This window comes from Anomaloglossus baeobatrachus, chromosome 5 (genome assembly GCF_048569485.1).
Source record: "Anomaloglossus baeobatrachus isolate aAnoBae1 chromosome 5, aAnoBae1.hap1, whole genome shotgun sequence".
NCBI lineage: Eukaryota > Metazoa > Chordata > Amphibia > Anura > Aromobatidae > Anomaloglossus > Anomaloglossus baeobatrachus.
In genome coordinates, this window is record NC_134357.1 from 323,170,879 (window position 1) to 323,190,516 (window position 19,638).

Here is a 19,638-nt window from a genome sequence, read left to right on the forward strand (position 1 = left end):
AGTTGGCTCCAGATGATTCTAAAAAGGCCATTTGCAACACCTGCCGTGCCATCATCAGCAGGGGTACCAAAACTAGCAGCCTGACCACCACCAGCATGATCAGGCACATGTCAGCCAAGCACCCGACTTTGTGGGAAGTACAACAGAGTCGAGGAGCAGTGCTTGCTGATGTCACTGCTACGTCTTCGCTTGTTGTGCATGCGAGCCAATCCCCTGTCCATGCTGCCTGCGAACAAGCCTCCTCCGGTCCTGCACCTGCAGTTGCCTACGCAGAAATAACACCATCATCAAGCACGTCCTTGTCCCAGCGCAGCGTTCAGTTATCCATTCAGCAAACCTTTGAACGCAGGCGCAAATACACTGCCAACGCCCCACATGCCACAGTTCTAAATGCTAACATTTCGTGACTGCTTGCGCTGGAAATGTTGCCTTTTAGGCTGGTGGAGACAGAAGCATTCCGCGACCTGATGGCGGCAGCTGTCCCACGTTACTCGGTCCCCAGCCGCCACTATTTCTCCCGGTGTGCCGTCCCCGCATTGCATAACCACGTGTCACAAAACATCACACGTGCCCTGAACAACGCTGTTTCACCCAAAGTCCACCTAACCACAGACACGTGGACAAGTGCTTGTGGGCAAGGCCGCTACATCTCGTTGACGGCACACTGGGTTAATATTGTGGAAGCTGGGACCCAGTCTGAGCGAGGGACGGAACACGTCCTTCCCACACCAAGGTTTGCAGGCCCTACCTCAGTCAGGGTTTCACCCACACTCTACAGCTCCGGAATGTCATGCTCTTCAGCCTCCTCCTCCTCCTACACATCCTCATCCACTTTACCCTCCACACCAGTCCCAAGCTGGAAGCACTGCAGCACTGCCTCGGCGAAGCAGCAACAGGCTGTGCTGAAGCTAATCTGCATAGGTGACAATCCCCACAATGCAGAAGAGGTGTGGACAGCTCTGAAACAGCAGGCAGATCACTGGCTCACACCTTTGAACCTAAAGCCAGGAAAGGTCGTGTGTGACAATGGCCGGAACCTGGTGGCGGCTTTGAGGCGAGGCCAGCTGACACATGTTCCATGCGTGGCCCATGTGCTCAACCTCGTGGTTCAGCGGTTTCTAAAGTCATACCCAGAGCTGTCTGATCTGCTGGTAAAAGTTCGCTGCCTGTCTGCACATTTTCGAAAGTCACCTACTGCTTCAGCCGGCCTTGCCGGCTTTCAGCGCCGTTTGCATCTTCCGGCTCACAGACTGGTGTGTGATGTCCCCACACGTTGGAATTCAACTCTGCACATGTTGGTCAGGATATGTGAGCAGAAGAGGGCAGTTGTTGAGTACCTGCATCACCTAAGCCGTCGGGAAATGGGTCAAACTCCACACATAACACCTGAGGAGTGGAGATGGATGTCCGACCTATGTACCATCCTCCAAAACTTTGAGGACTCCAAGATGGTGAGTGGTGATGACGCCATTATTAGCGTCACCATACCGCTTCTCTGCCTTCTAAAACGGTCTCTGCTCAAAAACAAACATGATGCATTGCAGGCGGAGCGCGATGAGTTGGAGCAAGAAACAGTAGTGGGTGTGGGAGACAACACACAGCCCAGCCTCGTCTCATCACAACGTGCAGTGGAGGACTATGACGAGGAGGAGGATGAAGACATGGAGCAACTCTCCGGCCAAATTGAGGATATGACATGCACACCAGTCATATCCTCGGTTCAGCGTGGCTGGCCAGAGGACAGGGTAGATGAGGAGGAGGAGGACAGCATGTTCAGTCATCGTGTTGGTCAGGATACTGAAGTACTGGCTGTTAAGAGTCTGTTGCACATGGCTGACTTTATGGTAAGCTGCCTGTCTCGTGACCCTCGCGTTAAGAACATCTTGGCCGACAATCATTACTGGTTGGTAACACTGTTAGACCCACGCTACAAGGAGAACTTTATGTCTCTTATTCCCGAAGCGGAGAGGTCAGCCAAAATGCAGCAGTTCCGGAAGGCCATAGTCACGGAAGTAGGCAAAGCATTCCCCTCACAAAACGCTAGCGGCATAGGTCAGGAATCAGTGGACAACCAATGCGTACAGCCGAGAGGGGCACAAGTCCAATCCGCCAGAGGTAGGGGAACAGTCTTTAAGATGTGGGACAGTTTTCTCAGCCCCTCACGTACCACAGCCCCTGAGGTGCGGGGTAGTGCCACAAGAAATCCTAAGTTTGCCCAGATGCTCAAGGAGTACCTTGCAGATCGAACAACTGTACTCCGACATTCCTCTGTGCCTTACAATTATTGGGTATCCAAGGTGGACACGTGGCATGAATTGGCTCTCTACGCCTTGGAAGTCCTGGCCTGCCCTGCCGCTAGCGTTTTGTCAGAGCGTGTTTTTAGTGCCGCAGGTGAAATCATTACAGATAAACGCACCTGCCTGTCAACTGAAAATGCTGACAGGCTGACTCTGATCAAGATGAACAAGGGTTGGATTGGGCCAGACTTCACCACACCACCAGCAAATGAGAGCGGAATTTAAAGTTTGTAACGGGAATTTGCCATGTACCTCCACTCACCCATGGGTACACACTTCTGGACTTTGGATAATCGCTGGACTGCTCCTCCTTCTCCTCATGCGCCACCATGATGACCGTTACAATAGTTAGGCCTTTGTTTCAGGTATACCCCCAGTGGTAAATTTTTTCGCCCATTCTTTCAGAATGGACATTACAACGACAGGAGACCCGCTCCTTTGCAATGGGAACAATGTTTTGAGGCCCTCATGCACGTCTCTATCCAGGGACAACGTGGAGCCTCCCAATTTTTGGCTGCCCTGCCAAAGGGCTATACTACAATAGACCCACTTCCTTACAATGGGCACTTCAGGTTTACAGGCCCTCATGCACGTCTCTACCCAGGGACGTGGAGCCTCCCAATTTTTGGCTGCCCTGCCAAAGGGCTATACTACAATAGACCCACTTCCTTACAATGGGCACTTCAGGTTTACAGGCCCTCATGCACGTCTCTATCCAGGGACAACGTGGAGCCTCCCAATTTTTGGCTGCCCTGCCTAAGGGCTATACTACAATAGACCCACTTCCTTACAATGGGCACTTCAGGTTTACAGGCCCTCATGCACGTCTCTATCCAGGGACAACGTGGAGCCTCCCAATTTTTGGCTGCCATGCCAAAAGGCTATACTACAATAGACCCACTTCCTTACAATGGGCACTTCAGGTTTACAGGCCCTCATGCACGTCTCTATCCAGGGACAACGTGGAGCCTCCCAATTTTTGGCTGCCCTGCCAAAGGGCTATACTACAATAGACCCACTTCCTTACAATGGGCACTTCAGGTTTACAGGCCCTCATGCACGTCTGTATGCAGGGCCATTGGTGAACCTCACAATTTTGGACTGCCCTGGCAAAGGAAAATACTACAAAGACTCACTTCCTCAAAATGGGCACATTAGACTCAAGAGGCCTTCATGTACGTCTCTTCTCAGGGACATCGGAGTGCCACACAATATTTTACGTAAAATCTTTCATGTATTAATCTCAAAAAGTAACATACACCAGCTCTATCTCACTATTGGGTATGTGCCCTTAAAATTTCCACCATGAAAAATCATTTTGGTGTCATTTTGGAAGGTTTTCTGGTGAGTCCGTAAAAATGGCGTAAAATGCGGCCAAAATTGTTCACAGCTGTGACTTTTGAGTGATAAATGCTTCAAGGGGTCTTCCCCATGCTGTTGCCATGTCATTTGAGCACTCTTCTGAGACTTTTGTGACATTTTCAGGGTTTCTACATGCTGCCGGGGGTCATTTAATAAAAATACTCGGGTCTCCCATAGGATAACATTGGGCTCGGTGCTCGGGCCGAGTACACGAGTATCTTGGGATGCTCGGCCCGAGCCTCGAGCACCCGAGCTTTTTAGTACTTGCTCATCACTATCCTTCACCCATAGACGATCTTGTTTCAACAAGAGAAAATATATATAACCATTTACTAAGTAACCTTTGTTTTCATTTTTAATTCATAACTCAATAGTACATATGAAAATAAGCAACGTTGTGATATATATTATAGAAATTTGCTTCTTTCTCAACATTCTCAGTTGTAAGGTAACATCTTCAGTGAATACACTTGCCCATTACTGAGACAGGAGATGGTTCTCAATTCTGAGGTATAATCTGTCTTCAGTGAATATACTTTCTCATTACTGACACAGGAGATGGCAGTTGGTTCTCATAAAAGTTGTATGGAAAACGTGCAGCAGAATGTTTGGATTTGGCTCTGGCTCCTCCGCTCTCCATAGAATTTAAAATCACCAACTGTCATCTCCTATCTCAGTAATGGGAAAATCTTTTCTCCCTGTATAGAGTTTATAGATATTATCCATAAATTGTGAGTGACAGATCAGTCCCGGAGAAGATTTATTATAAAGTTTCGTATTTTCATGAGTACTATTATTTTATTAAAAAAAATTAAAGAGAACCAGTCAGGGCGAATATGCACCCAGAACCACGAGCAGTTCTGGGTGCATATTGCTAATCCCTGCCTAACTGTCCCTGTATACACTAGCATAGATAAAAGAGAACTTTTACTAAAGTATTTTTAAAGATCCCCACTCTGTGGGTGTGCTAATGTGCTATGCAATGCTCAGCATCATCGGCGGTGACACATGTACCTGTGTCCATTGTCATCGCCTCAGATGCCGGGTTTAGGGTCAATGCACATGATCAGAACTCCCGCCACATGACTAATTTGCATGTGATGCTTTTGAAGCGCTTCACCTGCAACTTAGTGATGTGTTGTAGTGGCCGAAGTGACACTGCCGGGCCCCTCTGCTGCAGCTGTGACTGGGGCCCGGTGAAGAGGAGGGCCCGACCCAGGGCTTAATAAAGCTAAGTAATTACCCTGGACCCTGCCGGGCCCCCCTCTTCACTGGGCCCCTTACACCAGTCATGATTGTCATGCCCTAATGACAGCTCTGTGGATGTAGAGCTGGAGTCATAAAGTCAGCGTCCATTTTGGTGGAATCAGAGTCGGTATGAAATGGACCATCTACGAAGATATACAAATTGGGTGCAGTAGTTCAATGCAGTATTGTAACGCCTGCCTGGATCCACAGACTCAGACGGGCTGTAATGGACAGGCTAGAGGGAAGCCACTAGCCAAGCAGGACCCCCAGAACCCTGAGACCCTTTAACCCCTATACAGGGATTTGGAATTACACAGGGGCAGGGTCAAACCAGGAATAGCAGAACAGGGACAGAATCGGCAGGCAAGGACTTAATCAGAAACAAGCAGAGGTCAAATGCGGATCGGGCAAGGAGGTACATAAACAGCAGGCAGGAGGGTAGCCAGGAAACAAGCGGTAATCAGCACACAAAATCATAGAACAGGACGAAACAGGAGCCAGAATTTTCAGAACTATCTCTGGCAGAGGTCAGCAGGCCGGTGGGGGGGGAGGGGGGGGGGAATAATAAGGGTGTGGTGTCTTTCCATTGGTTGTAGCTGAATGATGGTACTTCAGCTGGGAGACACCAGCCACCTACAGTCAGCTAGTGGCACTGCAGATCCCCAGGAAGCCCAGACCAGTGGATGAGCGGAGCGTGCGCCCACCGGTGCCGCTGGCATCGACTCCTCTCCCATCACCAGCACTATCCACGGCAGGAACACGGCGTCGCCTGGTGATCGGAGCAGAAGTCGATGGAGCGGACTCCGGTGGTGATGTAATAAGTATGTGCTGAATATTTTTTTCATAAGAATTTGGGAAAGTTATGAAATATCCTATAAATGTCTGTTCTACTCCTGATCAAAGAATCTAGGCTTTTAGATGAGATGAATCTGTGCTGCACTTTATGTGCATAAGTAGTGAACTCATCTACAAATAAGGGTAAAAACACACTTGGAAGGAAGGTCTGCACTCATCTCAGAGCTGCTAGACCAGGTTCTTCCTATTGCAACTGACAATGCTTCAAAGGTGATGAGTACAATTAACCCTTTTACGACCTAGGACGTAATGGTATGTCCTAAATCATAAAGGGGTGATCACCACCGGCTGCTGTGGTGAGGCGGTGGTGATCCCCGCACGTCTGCTGATTTGAACAGCAGACATGTGTGCCTTGCAGGAGCAGGTGGATTCGCAATCCACCCATGCCTGTTAACTCCTTAAATCGTGCTATCAAAATATGACAGCGAGATTTAATGCGCCACAGCGGGAATGTGCTTTCCCTACTGCCATCGGAGGCCTTACGACACGATCACAGGGAGCCGATGGTTGCCTTGGTAGCACAGGGTCATGTAATGACTCCTAACGCTATCATGATGTAGTTCCTGTTACAGCCAACAAAGCGCTGGCTGTAACAAGAACGCAGCATTTTTCCTGATCAGAGCGATGCTTCTCTGATCAGGAGAAATTAATCAGCAATCAGACTGTTGATCTTTATAGCCCCATAGGGTGACTAGTAAAATAAAAAAGTAAATAAAAGTTTAAAAATACATTTTTTTAAAAAAAAAAAACAAACCTAAAAGTTCAAATCACTCCCCAATACGCCCCACTGAAAATTAAAGGATTTAAATTTTTTTTAAAAAAAATATACACATATTTAGTATCAGAGTTCAGAAATGCCCGATCTATGCAAATATAAAATTAATCTAATTGGTAAACGACGTAGTGGTAAAATATTTTCCAAAATATATTCCAAAATTACGTTTTTTGGTTGCAAATTTTGCGCAAAGAGCAATAACAGGCGATTAAAACATAGCATCTGCGCAATTAAATTACAATTAAAAAGGCCAGCTCGAGACGCAAAAAATAAGCTGTCACCGAGTCCCATATCCCGAAAAATGAGAACATTACGGGTTGCGGAAAATTGAGCAAAAAGTGCACCACTTTTTTTGGACAAACCTCTGAATTTTATTTAACCCCTTAGATAAAAGTAAACCTATACATGTTTGGTGTCTACGAATTTGTACCGACCTGAGACATCACACCAACACATCAGTTTTACTATATAGTGAACATGGTGAATTAAATATCCCAAAACTATCGCGCACTCACACTTTTTTTGCAATTTTTCCACACCCGGATCAAGTGTGCGCCTGCGCAGGACCTCAATGTCGGCTACTGTAGATTACATAGAACACATCATCCACACTAGCTTCAGAAGAAGGAGGACAAAAATGGCTGAAAGAAGAGGCGCGAACCCAGGGAACGGAGACGCCCATCCGACCAGTGTGCTCCGCACCAACCGTTAGGTGATTATTATAAACATACGGTGACAGGTTCCCTTTAATTCTAGATCCCGAAAAATCAAAACATTACAGGTCTTGGAAGATGGTGACAAGAGCAAAAACATGTTTTCTTATAACTTTCCCAAAAATTTTTCGCCACTTAAAAAAAAAAATAAAAAATATATATGTTTGGTATCTGCATACTCGTACTGATCTAAATTAAAAAAAAAAATATAAAATCAATTGTGGAATTGCACATTTTTGCTATCTCACAGCACTTCTCCCCCAATTTTCCAGTACACTATATGGTAAAATGATTAGTGTCATTCAAAAGTACAACTCGTGCCACAAAATAACAAGCCCTTACATGACTATATTGACAAAAAAAATTAAAAAAAAGTATAGCTCTTGGAAGAAAGGGGGGAAAATGAAAATGAAAAAACGCAAAACGGCCCTGGTGTGAAGAAGTGATACAATTTTAAAGACACCGACCCTCAGCACATTCAAAACTGTTGTCAGGTAGTTTATTAACCCTTCAGCTGCTTTTCAGGAATTAATGTACAATGACATGATAGGAAAAACAACCCTTATTTCCTATCTAAATGTTGTTAACTTCTGAACAGAACACTATAGCCAGCAGATTCTAAAGCCATGTTTTTGCCATGTAATCTGAGAGCACCATAATGTAAAAGCAAAAAGCCTGATGACAATGATGTGTCACTTAGTAGGCTGTATTTGGTTGTTTCAATACATCCAATGCTTTATGAGCAAAGGATTATCACTACAGGACAACTTGGCATGTGAAGTGTAGTCCAGCCATGTCCCCAGCAATGATTAGCAGCTCTCTGTCACTATACAATGTACACAGAAAGCGGTGGTGTTGGCAGGGTTATACACAGCTCAACAACTGAACTCTGCTAGATCGGCAGCAGAAAAAAAATGGTAACTATCATAACTTCTGCACCCAGTATACCAAGTTATACAATCGCCAGAATCGGGTCTCTGTCCCTATATCATGGGGTACGGTCAGATTACATAGCAAAAATCTGCGGACAGATTCCTTTTAAATGGAAAGTCATTAGATGACAATGAGGAGACAAAATGATCATACGCTGATGGCCCCAAACATCACAGACTACATCAGCCAATCTTGGATTTATTCTGCCAATGATATATTCATTGCTGATAATGGCCGTTTCACACAAGCAGCTTTTTGCGGGATCCAGCACACTCCAGTACAGTGTGAATACTGTACAATGGCATCGCGGCAACCTCCGGTCATATGCAGTCATGTGACCGGAGCTTGCCGCGATGCCATTGTACAGTATTCACACTGTACTGGAGTGTGGTGGATCCAGCAAAATGCCAGATGTGTGAAACGGCCCTAAGGCTATGTGCGCACGTTGCGTACAGTCACTGCAGAAATTTCTGCAGCGATCTGAAGAGCACATGTGCGCTTTAAATCGCTGCAGAAATGTCCGTAGTGAAAAAAAAAAAAAAGCCGATTCCATGCGCTCTGCCTGCAGCTCCTGCCATAGACAGAGTAGGGGCTGCCAGCAAAGCGCACGGAAGAAGTGACATGTCAGGCTATGTGCGCACGTTGCGTACAGTCACTGCAGAAATTTCTGCAGCGATCTGAAGAGCACACGTGCGCTTTAAATCGCTGCAGAAATGTCCGTAGTGAAAAAAAAAAAACCCCGATTCCATGCGCTCTGCCTGCAGCTCCTGCCGTAGACAGAGCAGGGGCTTCCGGCAAAGCGCACGGAAGAAGTGACATGTCACTTCTTAGAACGCAGCGCTTCGGCAGTAGCCGAAGCGCTGCGCTCTAAAACGCCACGTGCGCACGGCCCCTGCACAATCTCCATAGACTGTGCAGGGGACGCAGGACGCATGCAGTTACGCTGCGCTACAAAGCACAGCGTAACTGCATGAATTACGCAACGTGCGCACATAGTCTAAATCCAAACACCCTTGTGACCGCTGTCTTGAATGATTGCTTACAAACTTTTGTTGGTCGTAATGAATGATCATTTCACAGAACCAGCTGGGAATTGTTTATTACGGCTGAAGTTGGCCATTTTATCCCTGATGCATGAGCTCCATTTGGGTTTTTTGCTTTATAGCTGCTGATAGATCGGGTATATTGGTCCTTCATCATTCTAGAAAAGCATTCACGTATGTCAGAGCACAGTCCTAGAACATCAACACTTGTGTCCCATCAGACACAATTATGTGGGCTTCACACGATACGATCGTATCGTGCGATCGTACCCGCCCCCGTCGTTTGTGCGTCATGGGCAATTAGTTGCTCGTGGCGCACAAAGTCGTTAAACCCCCGTCACACGTACTTACCTGCTGAGCGACGTCGCTGTAGGCGGCGAACATCCACTTCCTGAAGGGGGAGGGACGTTCGGCGTCACAGCGACGTCACACAGCGGCCGGCCAATAGAAGCGGAGGCGTGGAGATGAGCGGGACGTAAACATCCCGCCCACCTCCTTCCTTCCGCATTGACGGTGGCCGCAGGTAAGCTGTGTTCATCATTCCCAGGGTGTCACACGAAGTGATGTGTGCTGCCCCGGGTACGATGAACAATAGGCGCAGAGAAGAAGAAACGACTTTTTGAAAATGAGCGACGTGTCAATGAGCAACGATAAGGTGAGGATTTTTGCTCGTTCACCGTCGCTCATAGCTGTCACATACTACGATATGTCTAACGATGCCGGATGTACGTCACTTACAACGTGACCCCGACGACATATCGCACGATGTATCGTCTCGTGTGACGCCCGCATTAGTTGTAGATTCCCTTTCAGGACTGGTGCTGTAGTGTAGATCCCGGCCGTCCATTCCCATGTCATCTCTGCTCTATTCAAGTAACATAAAGGAATATTTTTATTAGGGCTCATTCATGAGGTCCATTTTTTTCTCATAGGTTAAAAAATTCAATGTTTGGTCAATGTGTCAATTTATTACATCAGTATTTCAACAGTAATTTTCTCATATGCTCCAAAATTAAAAATAGCAACGCTTCGCCTACCCATTGTAATGGTAAAAATGGACAGCAGAGATGGAATCCGTTCACTGTCTTGAATGGGTCATTTTCATCTGTTACTCGGGGATAAAAATGGACATGTGTCGGGGATTTTTTGCAAACATATGGATTGGGGAATAAAGTACAGACATGTGAACAGCTCCATAGACTATGATGGGTGCGTGTTCTATCCATGAAATATATGAATATAATACAGTGCCTTGCGAAAGTATTCTTCCCCCTTGAATTTTTCAGCCTTTTCCCACATTTCAGGCTTCAAACATAAAAGATACAAATGTTAATATTATGGTGAAGAATCAACAACAAGTGGGACACAATTGTGAAGTTGAATGAAATTTATTGCTTATTTTAAACTTTTTAAAAAAATAAATAACTGAAAAGTGGGGCGTGCAATATTATTCATCCCCTTTACTTTTAGTGCAGCAAACTCACTCCAGAAGGTCATTGAGGATCTCTGATGGATCCAATGTTGTCCTAAATGACTGATGATGATAAATATAAGCCCCCTGTGTGTAATCAAGTCTCCGTATAAATACACCTGCTCTGTGATAGTCTCAGTGTTCTGTTTAAAGCACAGAGAGTATGATGAAGACCAAGGAACACAACAGGCAGGTCCATGATACTGTTGTGGAGAAGTTTAAAGCCGGATTTGGTTGCAAAAAGATTTCCAAAACTTTAAACATCCCAAGACGCACTGTGCATGTGATCATATTGAAATGGAAGGCGTATCATACCACTACAAATCTACCAAGACCCGGCCGTCCATCCAAACTTTTATCTCAAACAAGGAGAAGAGTGATCAGAGATACAGCCAAGAGGCCCATGATCACTGTGGATGAACTGCAGAGATCTACAGCTGAGGTGGGAGAGTCTATCCATAGGACAACAATCAGTCGTACACTGCACAAATCTGGCCTTTATGGAAGAGTGGCAAGAAGAAAGCCATTTCTCAAAAATATCCATAAAATGTGTTGTTTAAAGTTTGCCATAAGCCACCTGGGAGACACACCAAACATGTGGAAGAAGGTGCTCTGGTCAGATGAAACCTAAATCGAACTATTCGGGCACAATGCCAAACGAGCTATTTGCAAAGGAAGAATGTGCAAGATTTTCAGTCTCTCGATGTGCAAAACTGATAGAGACATACCCCAAGCGACTTGCAGCTGTAATCGCAGCAAAAGGTGGCGCTACAAAGTATTAACGTAAAGGGGATGAATAATATTGCATGCCCCAATTTTCAGTTTATTATTTTTTAAAAAAGTTTAAAATAAGGAATAAATTTCGTTCAACTTCACAATTGTGTCCCACTTGTTGTTGATTCTTCACCATAACATTAACATTTTTATCTTTATGTTTGAAGCCTGAAATGTGGGAAAAGGTTGAAAAGTTCAAGGGGGCCGAATACTTTCGAAAGGCACGGTATATAGAAAAACAGGTGAATCAGTTCTTAGGGTACGTACAGATAAATGTACTTTCAGTCCATGAGTAAAACAGACGGACACAATGTTAGCCTATGTGCTAGTTCACATACGTTATTTCTCACACAGACCTGAGGCCCGCAGAATCCTCTAGTTTGGCCCATTTTATAAACACGTCTATAGTGCTTATAAGTAGTAGGCACTTGCCTAATTTGCATAGGGGCCAGTTCCGTTCACAACTTCTGCACATGACTGGAGAAAGTTTAATGGTCATTCGAACATAGCCTTATACCATATGATCATTTACGGGGATAATTGCCATCTAAAACACTATAGAGTTAATCACATATACATTACCATACAGAAAGGCTAGGTTTGGTTTCTCAATGGTCAGCCTACGTTTATTATACAGTTCACATGTCATGTAAAAACACCTGACTAAGTCATAAGCACTGTGGCGAAACAGTTAACGGGACATCTAGTCATGCTCGGTTCTCATAAGCTCCATGTACTTTCTCATCTTCTGAATTATCGAAGGAGGAGCAGTAAATGGCTTCAGCTCATCCAACCGCATCTCTAGGGAGTCTCTGTAAGATATCGATAAGAATCGAGGAACAAGTCAATGAAGATATTAAAGAAAAAAGGACAACAAGCAATATAAAGTAAAAGGCCGACAATTTGATCTTATATATAGCCTTATACCACTTGTATTCATCTACAGTACCTGTATTCATCCGAAGCGGCCAATTCAAGGATATCTTCTTCCAAAAGGATATATACCTGCAACATAAAATTCAGATGTTATACTATTAAACTGCACGGCGGGTGTATGCAGTATGGTACATGCAGAGATCGCAGAAACGTACCATTTTACCGCCGGTAGCTCTCATGAACTCTTGTTCTGTCAACCACTGTTTGTCCTGAGGGTCAACTGCGTACTGCAAGTGAAACAAAATAAGTATCAGTTTGGTGGGGTCCTTCTATGTGGTTTACTTTTCAAAATGGTATATGTAAAATTAATGACATCGGAAATCTGTATTTTTATATAAATCCAGCCTAGGAGTCAGAATTACTGTTACACATAGGCACGCGCGGATTACTGAACATGAAGGCTTTCCCCAACACAGAGTCACCACTAATTCTGAGACTTTCTGCTCCTTAGAAAGCTGAGCTATATCTGATGGGGATACTAGTCTTTCCAAAAGTCGCCGTCATCCAGCATTCACAGTGTCGGAAATAAAAACCTGCCTAGTAACAAAGGAGGCAGGAGCATTTTGTTATTAAAGAGGTTGTTCCCTACTCTGTATCTTTTGTACATCAATAATGTGTCTTTTCCAATACTTTAGTTTTGCCACATAGCAGCGCTCTGCCCGCTCAGTGCCGATCATCTGACCCCTGGCTGTTGTGGCTGCTGCTTTCTGGTGATGTCACAACTTCCGGGCTCTGAAAGCTGACGTTACATCACTAGCTCGTGCAGCCACTCACCCTGATTGACTGGGCTGTAAACCCACAACACAGCACTGCCTAGTATTGAGCACACACTGAATAGACTTTTAAGCCCCCTTCACACGTCCGTGAAAATACACGCACGTGTGTTACGGGCCGTTTTTCGGGTCAGTGTCCCGTTTTTGTGTCCGTCTTTAAGGTCCGTGTGGCATCTGTGTGAACTGCGTATGCTAGCCGTGTGTGCGTGTGTAATGTCCGTGTGTGCATGTGAAACTTAACTGACGTGTGTGTGTTGTCCGTGTGTGATGTAACATGTCATTGATGCATACCCGCTGACAGCAGACAGAGTCGCGCGCTGAGAATGAACTCGGGTGAACTTCACCCGACTTCATTGTCATCCTGCGGCTCTGTCTGTGTCGCGTACTGATTAGCGGTCACCCGTGAAGGACTCACCGGTGACCGTTAATCCCCCGAGTGACTGTAGTGGGCAGCGAGATTAGCGCTGCCGTCACTCAGGCTACCCGTGGCTAGCTGGATCCTCCACGCGTGACCGCAACTCACCTGTGACTTCATCGCTGGCACTCGGGCGACTTCCTGTCACAGTTGGAGGATCCAGCGGTGGCGGCGAATAACCTCAGTGACAGCTCAGCTGATCGCGATACTCACCTCAGTTGCTGCGTGGAGGTGACAGGAGCGGCGGTGTCTTCTGCAGCTCCTGTCACCTTCATGTAGCAGACCTGGAAGCGACGAGGGATCTCCGTGGATTACGCCGGACCTGGAGGGGTTTTTGGGGCTTAATAAATTGGTGAACGCAGGTTTTTTGTAGTGTTTATTTTTTCAAATAAAGGATTTTTTCACTGTGTGTGTTTCTTTACTGTAACTTACAGATTTATCATTGGGGGTGTCTCATAAACTACTGCAATGATTAATCTAGGACTTATTGGCAGCTATGGGCTGCCAATAACTCCTTATTACCCCGATTGCCAACGCACCAGGGCAATTCGGGATGAGCCGGGTAGAGTCCCAGAACTATCACATCTAATGGGTGCGGCAATTCTGGGCGGCTGCTGGCTGATATTGTTAGGCTGGGGGGCTCCCCATAACGTGGAGCTCCCCATCCTGAGAATACCAGCCTTCAGCCGTGTGGCTTTACCTTGGTTGGTATCAAAATGGGGGGGAACACACGTCGTTTTTTTTTAATTATTTTTTTTTTTTAATGCACAGTATAGACCCGCCAACCGGCTGCTGTGATTGGTTGCAGTGAGACAGCGGTCACTCAGCGTGTGGGCGTGTCTAACTGCATCCAATCATAGACGCCGGTGGGCGGGGAAAGCAGGGAATACGAGATTGGTTAATGAGCGGCTGGCTTTTTCAAAATAGTAAAAGCCGCCGGTGTTTTTTTTACAGCTGTGCAGCGCCGTACCGGTGATCGGGGAACGGTAAGTATGAGAGAGGGGGGGGGGGGGACTGACCGACAGACTGTGAGAGAGGGACAGACAGAGAGAGAGACCGACTGACGGACTGAGGGAGATCGACCGACATACACAGAAATAGAAAGAATGACCGACATCGCTAGAAAAAAAAAACACCAAACGGACACGGACCATAGGGAGATGCATACGTGTTTACTAACGTGTGCGCACATACCCATAGACTTTCATTGGGTCCATGTGTGCGTGCTCCGTGCAGAAAACGGACATGCTTTCGTTCAACACGGAAACACATACAGATCACGGACACGCACACGGACATTATGAAATAACGCACGTGTGACCTCAAACATAGATTAACATTGGTGCATCATGTTTGTCCGTGTCTCCGGTATATACGGAAACGGAACAAACATGCACGTGTTTCACGGACGTGTGAAGGGGGCCTCAGACAGAGGAGTCCCTGCGCTCCCAGCAGGGGAACACCCGGCTTCAGTGCAGATAAGAAGATTCAAAAGGAGTTTATCTCGCTGTTACACCTGAGCGTCTCGTCTCTGCTACATTTGAGCGACTCAGCTCTGCTACATGAGTGTCTCAGTTCTGCTACATCTGAGCTTCTCTGCTACACCTAAGCCCCTCTCTGCTCCGCCACAGCTGAGCGCCTCTGCTCAGATACAGCTGAGAGTCTCTGCTCCGATACATTTAAGCATCTCAGCACTCAACAAACCCTGATCAGCTCTGCTATGGAGGCAGCAAGCTGAGTTTGCTCTGCAACTAATATACCAGCTACAATGTGTGAAATAAATAAAAATCAAGCAAAAAAAACAAAAAAAACCCCACAAAAAACATTGTTGCCAATTCAAATCAATGTTACTAGCCCAACACCCATCATAAAAAACACCATGTGTCCTATATATGAAAATAATTGTGATGGAGACAGGAACAAAATGTAAAATGCAATTTAGTAACTGGTAGACAGGCAATGGTTGAGTATTTTTAAGGCATTTTTCATCAGGCAGCAATATTATGATCAGTCACATCGAAGGGAGAAGGAGATAATGTGACTTCGATGTGACTGATGATACAGCTGTGGAAGCCATCCACTTGTTCCATGCACCGGACCAGAAGCTGGAGAGACTTGCTTTGGAGTGGTGAGCTGAACTATATCTTTTTTTTTTCTGTTTTTCAGAAATATTATGAACCTCCCAATGGAAAGCGTCCAGATTCTTCACATTTCTCTCTCTCACAAACGCAAAGGACCACCCAACTCCTACTACATTGAATTGTTATGGAAACCGTCATCGATTAGTCCAAGCCACTTCTCCAATATATATGCAACTATGTACCTGCGATGGGAGCGGGATTTGGGCCTCCGAATGTCAGTAGCGTTTGGCAGCAGTGCTGTACCACAGTTACCAAAGGAAGTCATGTCAGCTTGGGTGAATCTCCTGTCAAGATACTACATAGGACCTACATGGGTCCCACCAGAATCCAATTCTTTTCCTGAGAATCACTCCATCTTGGGAGCCCTGGTTCAATTTTATTGATATTTCTAGTCTCCCTGGCCTCTCTCCACCAAAAACTTCTGGAGTATATATATCTCTTGCCCTTACTTTACATAATCACTCTCATTCGGGCTATTCCTCCATTTTTTTTCTTTATTCTAAAGCCTGCTTTACACGTTTCAATCAATCGCGCGATCGCACCCGCCCCCATTGTTTGTGCGGCACGGGCAATTTCTTGCCCGTGTCGCACAATGCTGTAACCCCCCGTCACACGTACTTACCTTCCAAACGACCTCGCTGTGGGCGGCAACATCCACTTCCTGAAGGGGGAGGGACATTCGGCGTCACAGCGACGTCACACAGCGGGTGGCCAATAGAAGCAGAGGGGCGGAGATGAGCGGGACATAAACATCCCGCCCACCTCCTTCCTTCAGCATTCCCGGCGGGTGCCGTGGGACGCTGGTAAGCGGTGTTCATCGTTCCCGGGGTGTCACACGGAGCGATGTGTGCTGCCTCGGGAACATTGAACAACCGGACGTTCAATTTTTAGAAAAATGAGCGACGTGTCAACGATGAACGAGAAGGTGATTATTTCTGCTCGTTCAAAGCCGTCACATGCTACGATATCACGAACGATGCCGGATGTGCGTCACTTACGACGTGACCCCGCCGACATCTCGTTAGATATATCGTAGCGTGTAAAGCCCGCTTTAGTGGAAAGATTGTCCAATTTGTATTGTATATTTAATTAAATAAATAATTTAACCCCTTAGTGATGGAGCTAATTTTCACCTTAATGACCAGACCAAATTTTGCAATTCTGACCAGTGTCACTTCATGAGGTTATAGCTCTGGAACACTTCAACGGATACCGGTGATTCTGAGATTGTTTTTTCGCCACATATTAGACTTCATGTTCGTACCAAATTTAGGACAATATTTTTTGCGTTTATTTATGAAAAAAATTGAATTTTGGCAAAAATTTGGAAAATTTAGCAATTTTCAACTTTTGAATTGTTATACCATTAAACCAGAGATTTCTGTGACACAAAATAGTTAATAAATAACATTTCCCACATGTCTACTTTACATCAGCACAATTTTGGAAACAAAATTTTTTTTTGTTAGGAAGTTAGAAGAGTTCAAAGTTTATCAGCGATTTCTCATTTTTACATCAAAATTTACAAAACCATTTTTTTAGGGACCATTGAAGTTGAAGTGACTTCGATAGGCCTAGATGACAGAAAATACCCAAAAGTGACACCATTCTAAAAACTGCACCCCCCAAAGTACTCAAAACCACATTCAAGAAGTTTATTAAGCCTTCAGGTGCTTCACATGAACAAAAGCAATGTGGAATGAAAAAAAAGCAAAAATTAAATTTTACCTAAAAATGTTGCTCTAACCCAAATTTATTCACTTTTAGAAGAAATAACACAACAAAATGGACCCCAAAACTTGTTCCCCACTTTCTTATGAACGCACGGTTACCCCACATGTGGTCAGAAACCTCTGTTTGGACAAATGGGAGGGCTCGGAACAGAGGGAGCGATATTTGAACTTTGGAAAGCAAATTTGGCTGAAATAGATTGCAGGCACCATGTTGCATTTACAGGTCCGCTAAGGTACCAGAAGAAACCCCTCACAAGTGACGCCATTTTGGAAACTAGACCCCTCAAGGCTTCTATCTAGGGGTATAGTGAGCATTTTGGATCCACAGGTACTTCACAGATTTTGTTAACGTTACGTTGTCATATTGAAAATTTTTATACTTTTTTCAAAAATGTTGCTTAAGCATCAATTTTCTCACTTTTTCAAGAGGTAATTCCAAAAATTTGACCTCAAGGTTTGTTACCCACTTTTTTATGAGCACGGTGATACCTCACATGTGGTCTGAAACCTTTGTTTGGACAAATGGGAGGGCTTGGAACGGAAGGAACAATATTTGAATTTATCTAGATGTTTGGTGAGTACCCTGAACCCCTAGGTGCTTCACAGAATTTTATAACGTTGAGCCATGAAAATAAAAAAATAAAATTTTACCACAAAATTGTTATTTCAACCAAGTAGCTTTTTTTTCACAAGGGTAACAGGAAAAAAAATCACCATGAAATTTATTGTGCAATTTCTCCTGAGTTTGGCGATACCTTATATGTGGTGGAAATCAACTGTTTGGGTACACGGCGGGGCTCAGAAGGGAAGGCGTGCCATTTGACTGCAAAATTGTCTGGAATCAATAGCGGACGCTATGTTGCATTAGGAGAGACCCTGAGGTGTCTATACAGTGAAGCTCAACATGTGGCTACATTTTGGAATATAGACCCCTCAAGGAATTTATCTAGATGTTTGGTGAGTACCCTGAACCCCCAGGTGCTTCACAGAAGTTTATAATGTTGAGCTGTGAAAATAAAAAAATACATTTTTACCAAAAAATTGTTACTTCAACCAGGTAGCTTTTTGTTTTACAAGTGTAAAAGGAAAAAATTCAGCATAAGATTTATTGTGCAATTTCTCCTGAGTATGCAGATACCTTATGTGTGATGAAAATCAACTGTTTGGGTGCACAGCAGGGCTCGGAAGGGAAGGAGCGCCATTTGACTGCACAATTGGCTGGAATCATTAGCGGACGCTATGTTGCATTTGGAAAGCCCCTAAGGTGCCTAAACAGTGGAGGTCCCCCACAAGTGACCCCATTCGGGAAACAAGACACCTCAAGGCTTTTATCTAGGTGTATAGTGAGCAGTTTGAATCCAAGAGTACTTACAGAATTTGATAAGCTTAGGTTGCCATATTGAAAATTTTCATTTTTTTCACAAAAATGTTGCTTTAGCATCATATTTCTTACGTTTTCAAGAGGCAACAACAAACCGTGGACCCAACAGGTTGTTATCCAATGTCTTATGAGCACAGGGATACCCCACATGTGGCCAAAAACCTCTGTTTGGATAAATGAGAGGGCTTGGAATGGAAGGAGAACCATTTGAATTCTGGAAAAGTTGAAATAAATTGCGGGCACCATGTCACATTTGCAGGGCCCCTTGGGTACCTATACAGCAGAAACCCCCCACAAGTGACCCCATTTTGGAAACTGGATTTTATTCAGGAGTATAGTAAGCATTTTGAATCCACAGGTACTTCACAAAAATGTTGCTGTAGTAACAAATTTCTCACTTTTAGGCTATGTGGCCATGATCCAGCGACACGGCGTCTAGTACACAGTGTCAGCCTTCCTGCAGAGATGTGTGTGTTGTCCACGGGAGAACGCAGCTGCCCATGCCCACGATTTGGGTTCAGGCTGCTGTGGAGCTCTATGCTACCTGCAGAGAACACTCTTGTCTCCGCAGCATAAATTGACATGCTGAGGCTCGGGAAGCTGCGCCACAGGTCGGTTTATGCTGCGGAGAAGAGAAGCACAGTGGGCACGGGATTTCTAAAAATGCTTCCACTGTGCTTCTACTGCACAACGCAGCGTTATGGACGCAGGGAAAACACTGCGCCCAAAACGCTGCAAACCCTGATCGTGGGCGCACAGCCTAAAATGCTACAATGGATGAATGGATA

General features: G+C 45.2%; 1 protein-coding gene across 1 annotated transcript in view; it reads right to left on the reverse strand.

Annotated features, from left to right (window-relative positions):
- Positions 1-12,070: 12,070 nt before the first annotated feature.
- Positions 12,071-19,638, reverse strand: part of DNTTIP1 (deoxynucleotidyltransferase terminal interacting protein 1) — a 62,674-nt gene continuing 55,106 nt past the window's right edge. Inside the window, exons 11-13 of the mRNA XM_075349771.1 lie at positions 12,563-12,634; positions 12,421-12,476; positions 12,071-12,283 (exon numbers count right to left, since the gene is read on the reverse strand). Of these exons, the coding sequence (XP_075205886.1) occupies positions 12,175-12,283; positions 12,421-12,476; positions 12,563-12,634 (237 nt within the window). The 3' untranslated portion in view covers positions 12,071-12,174. The remainder of the gene's footprint in view (positions 12,284-12,420; positions 12,477-12,562; positions 12,635-19,638) is intronic.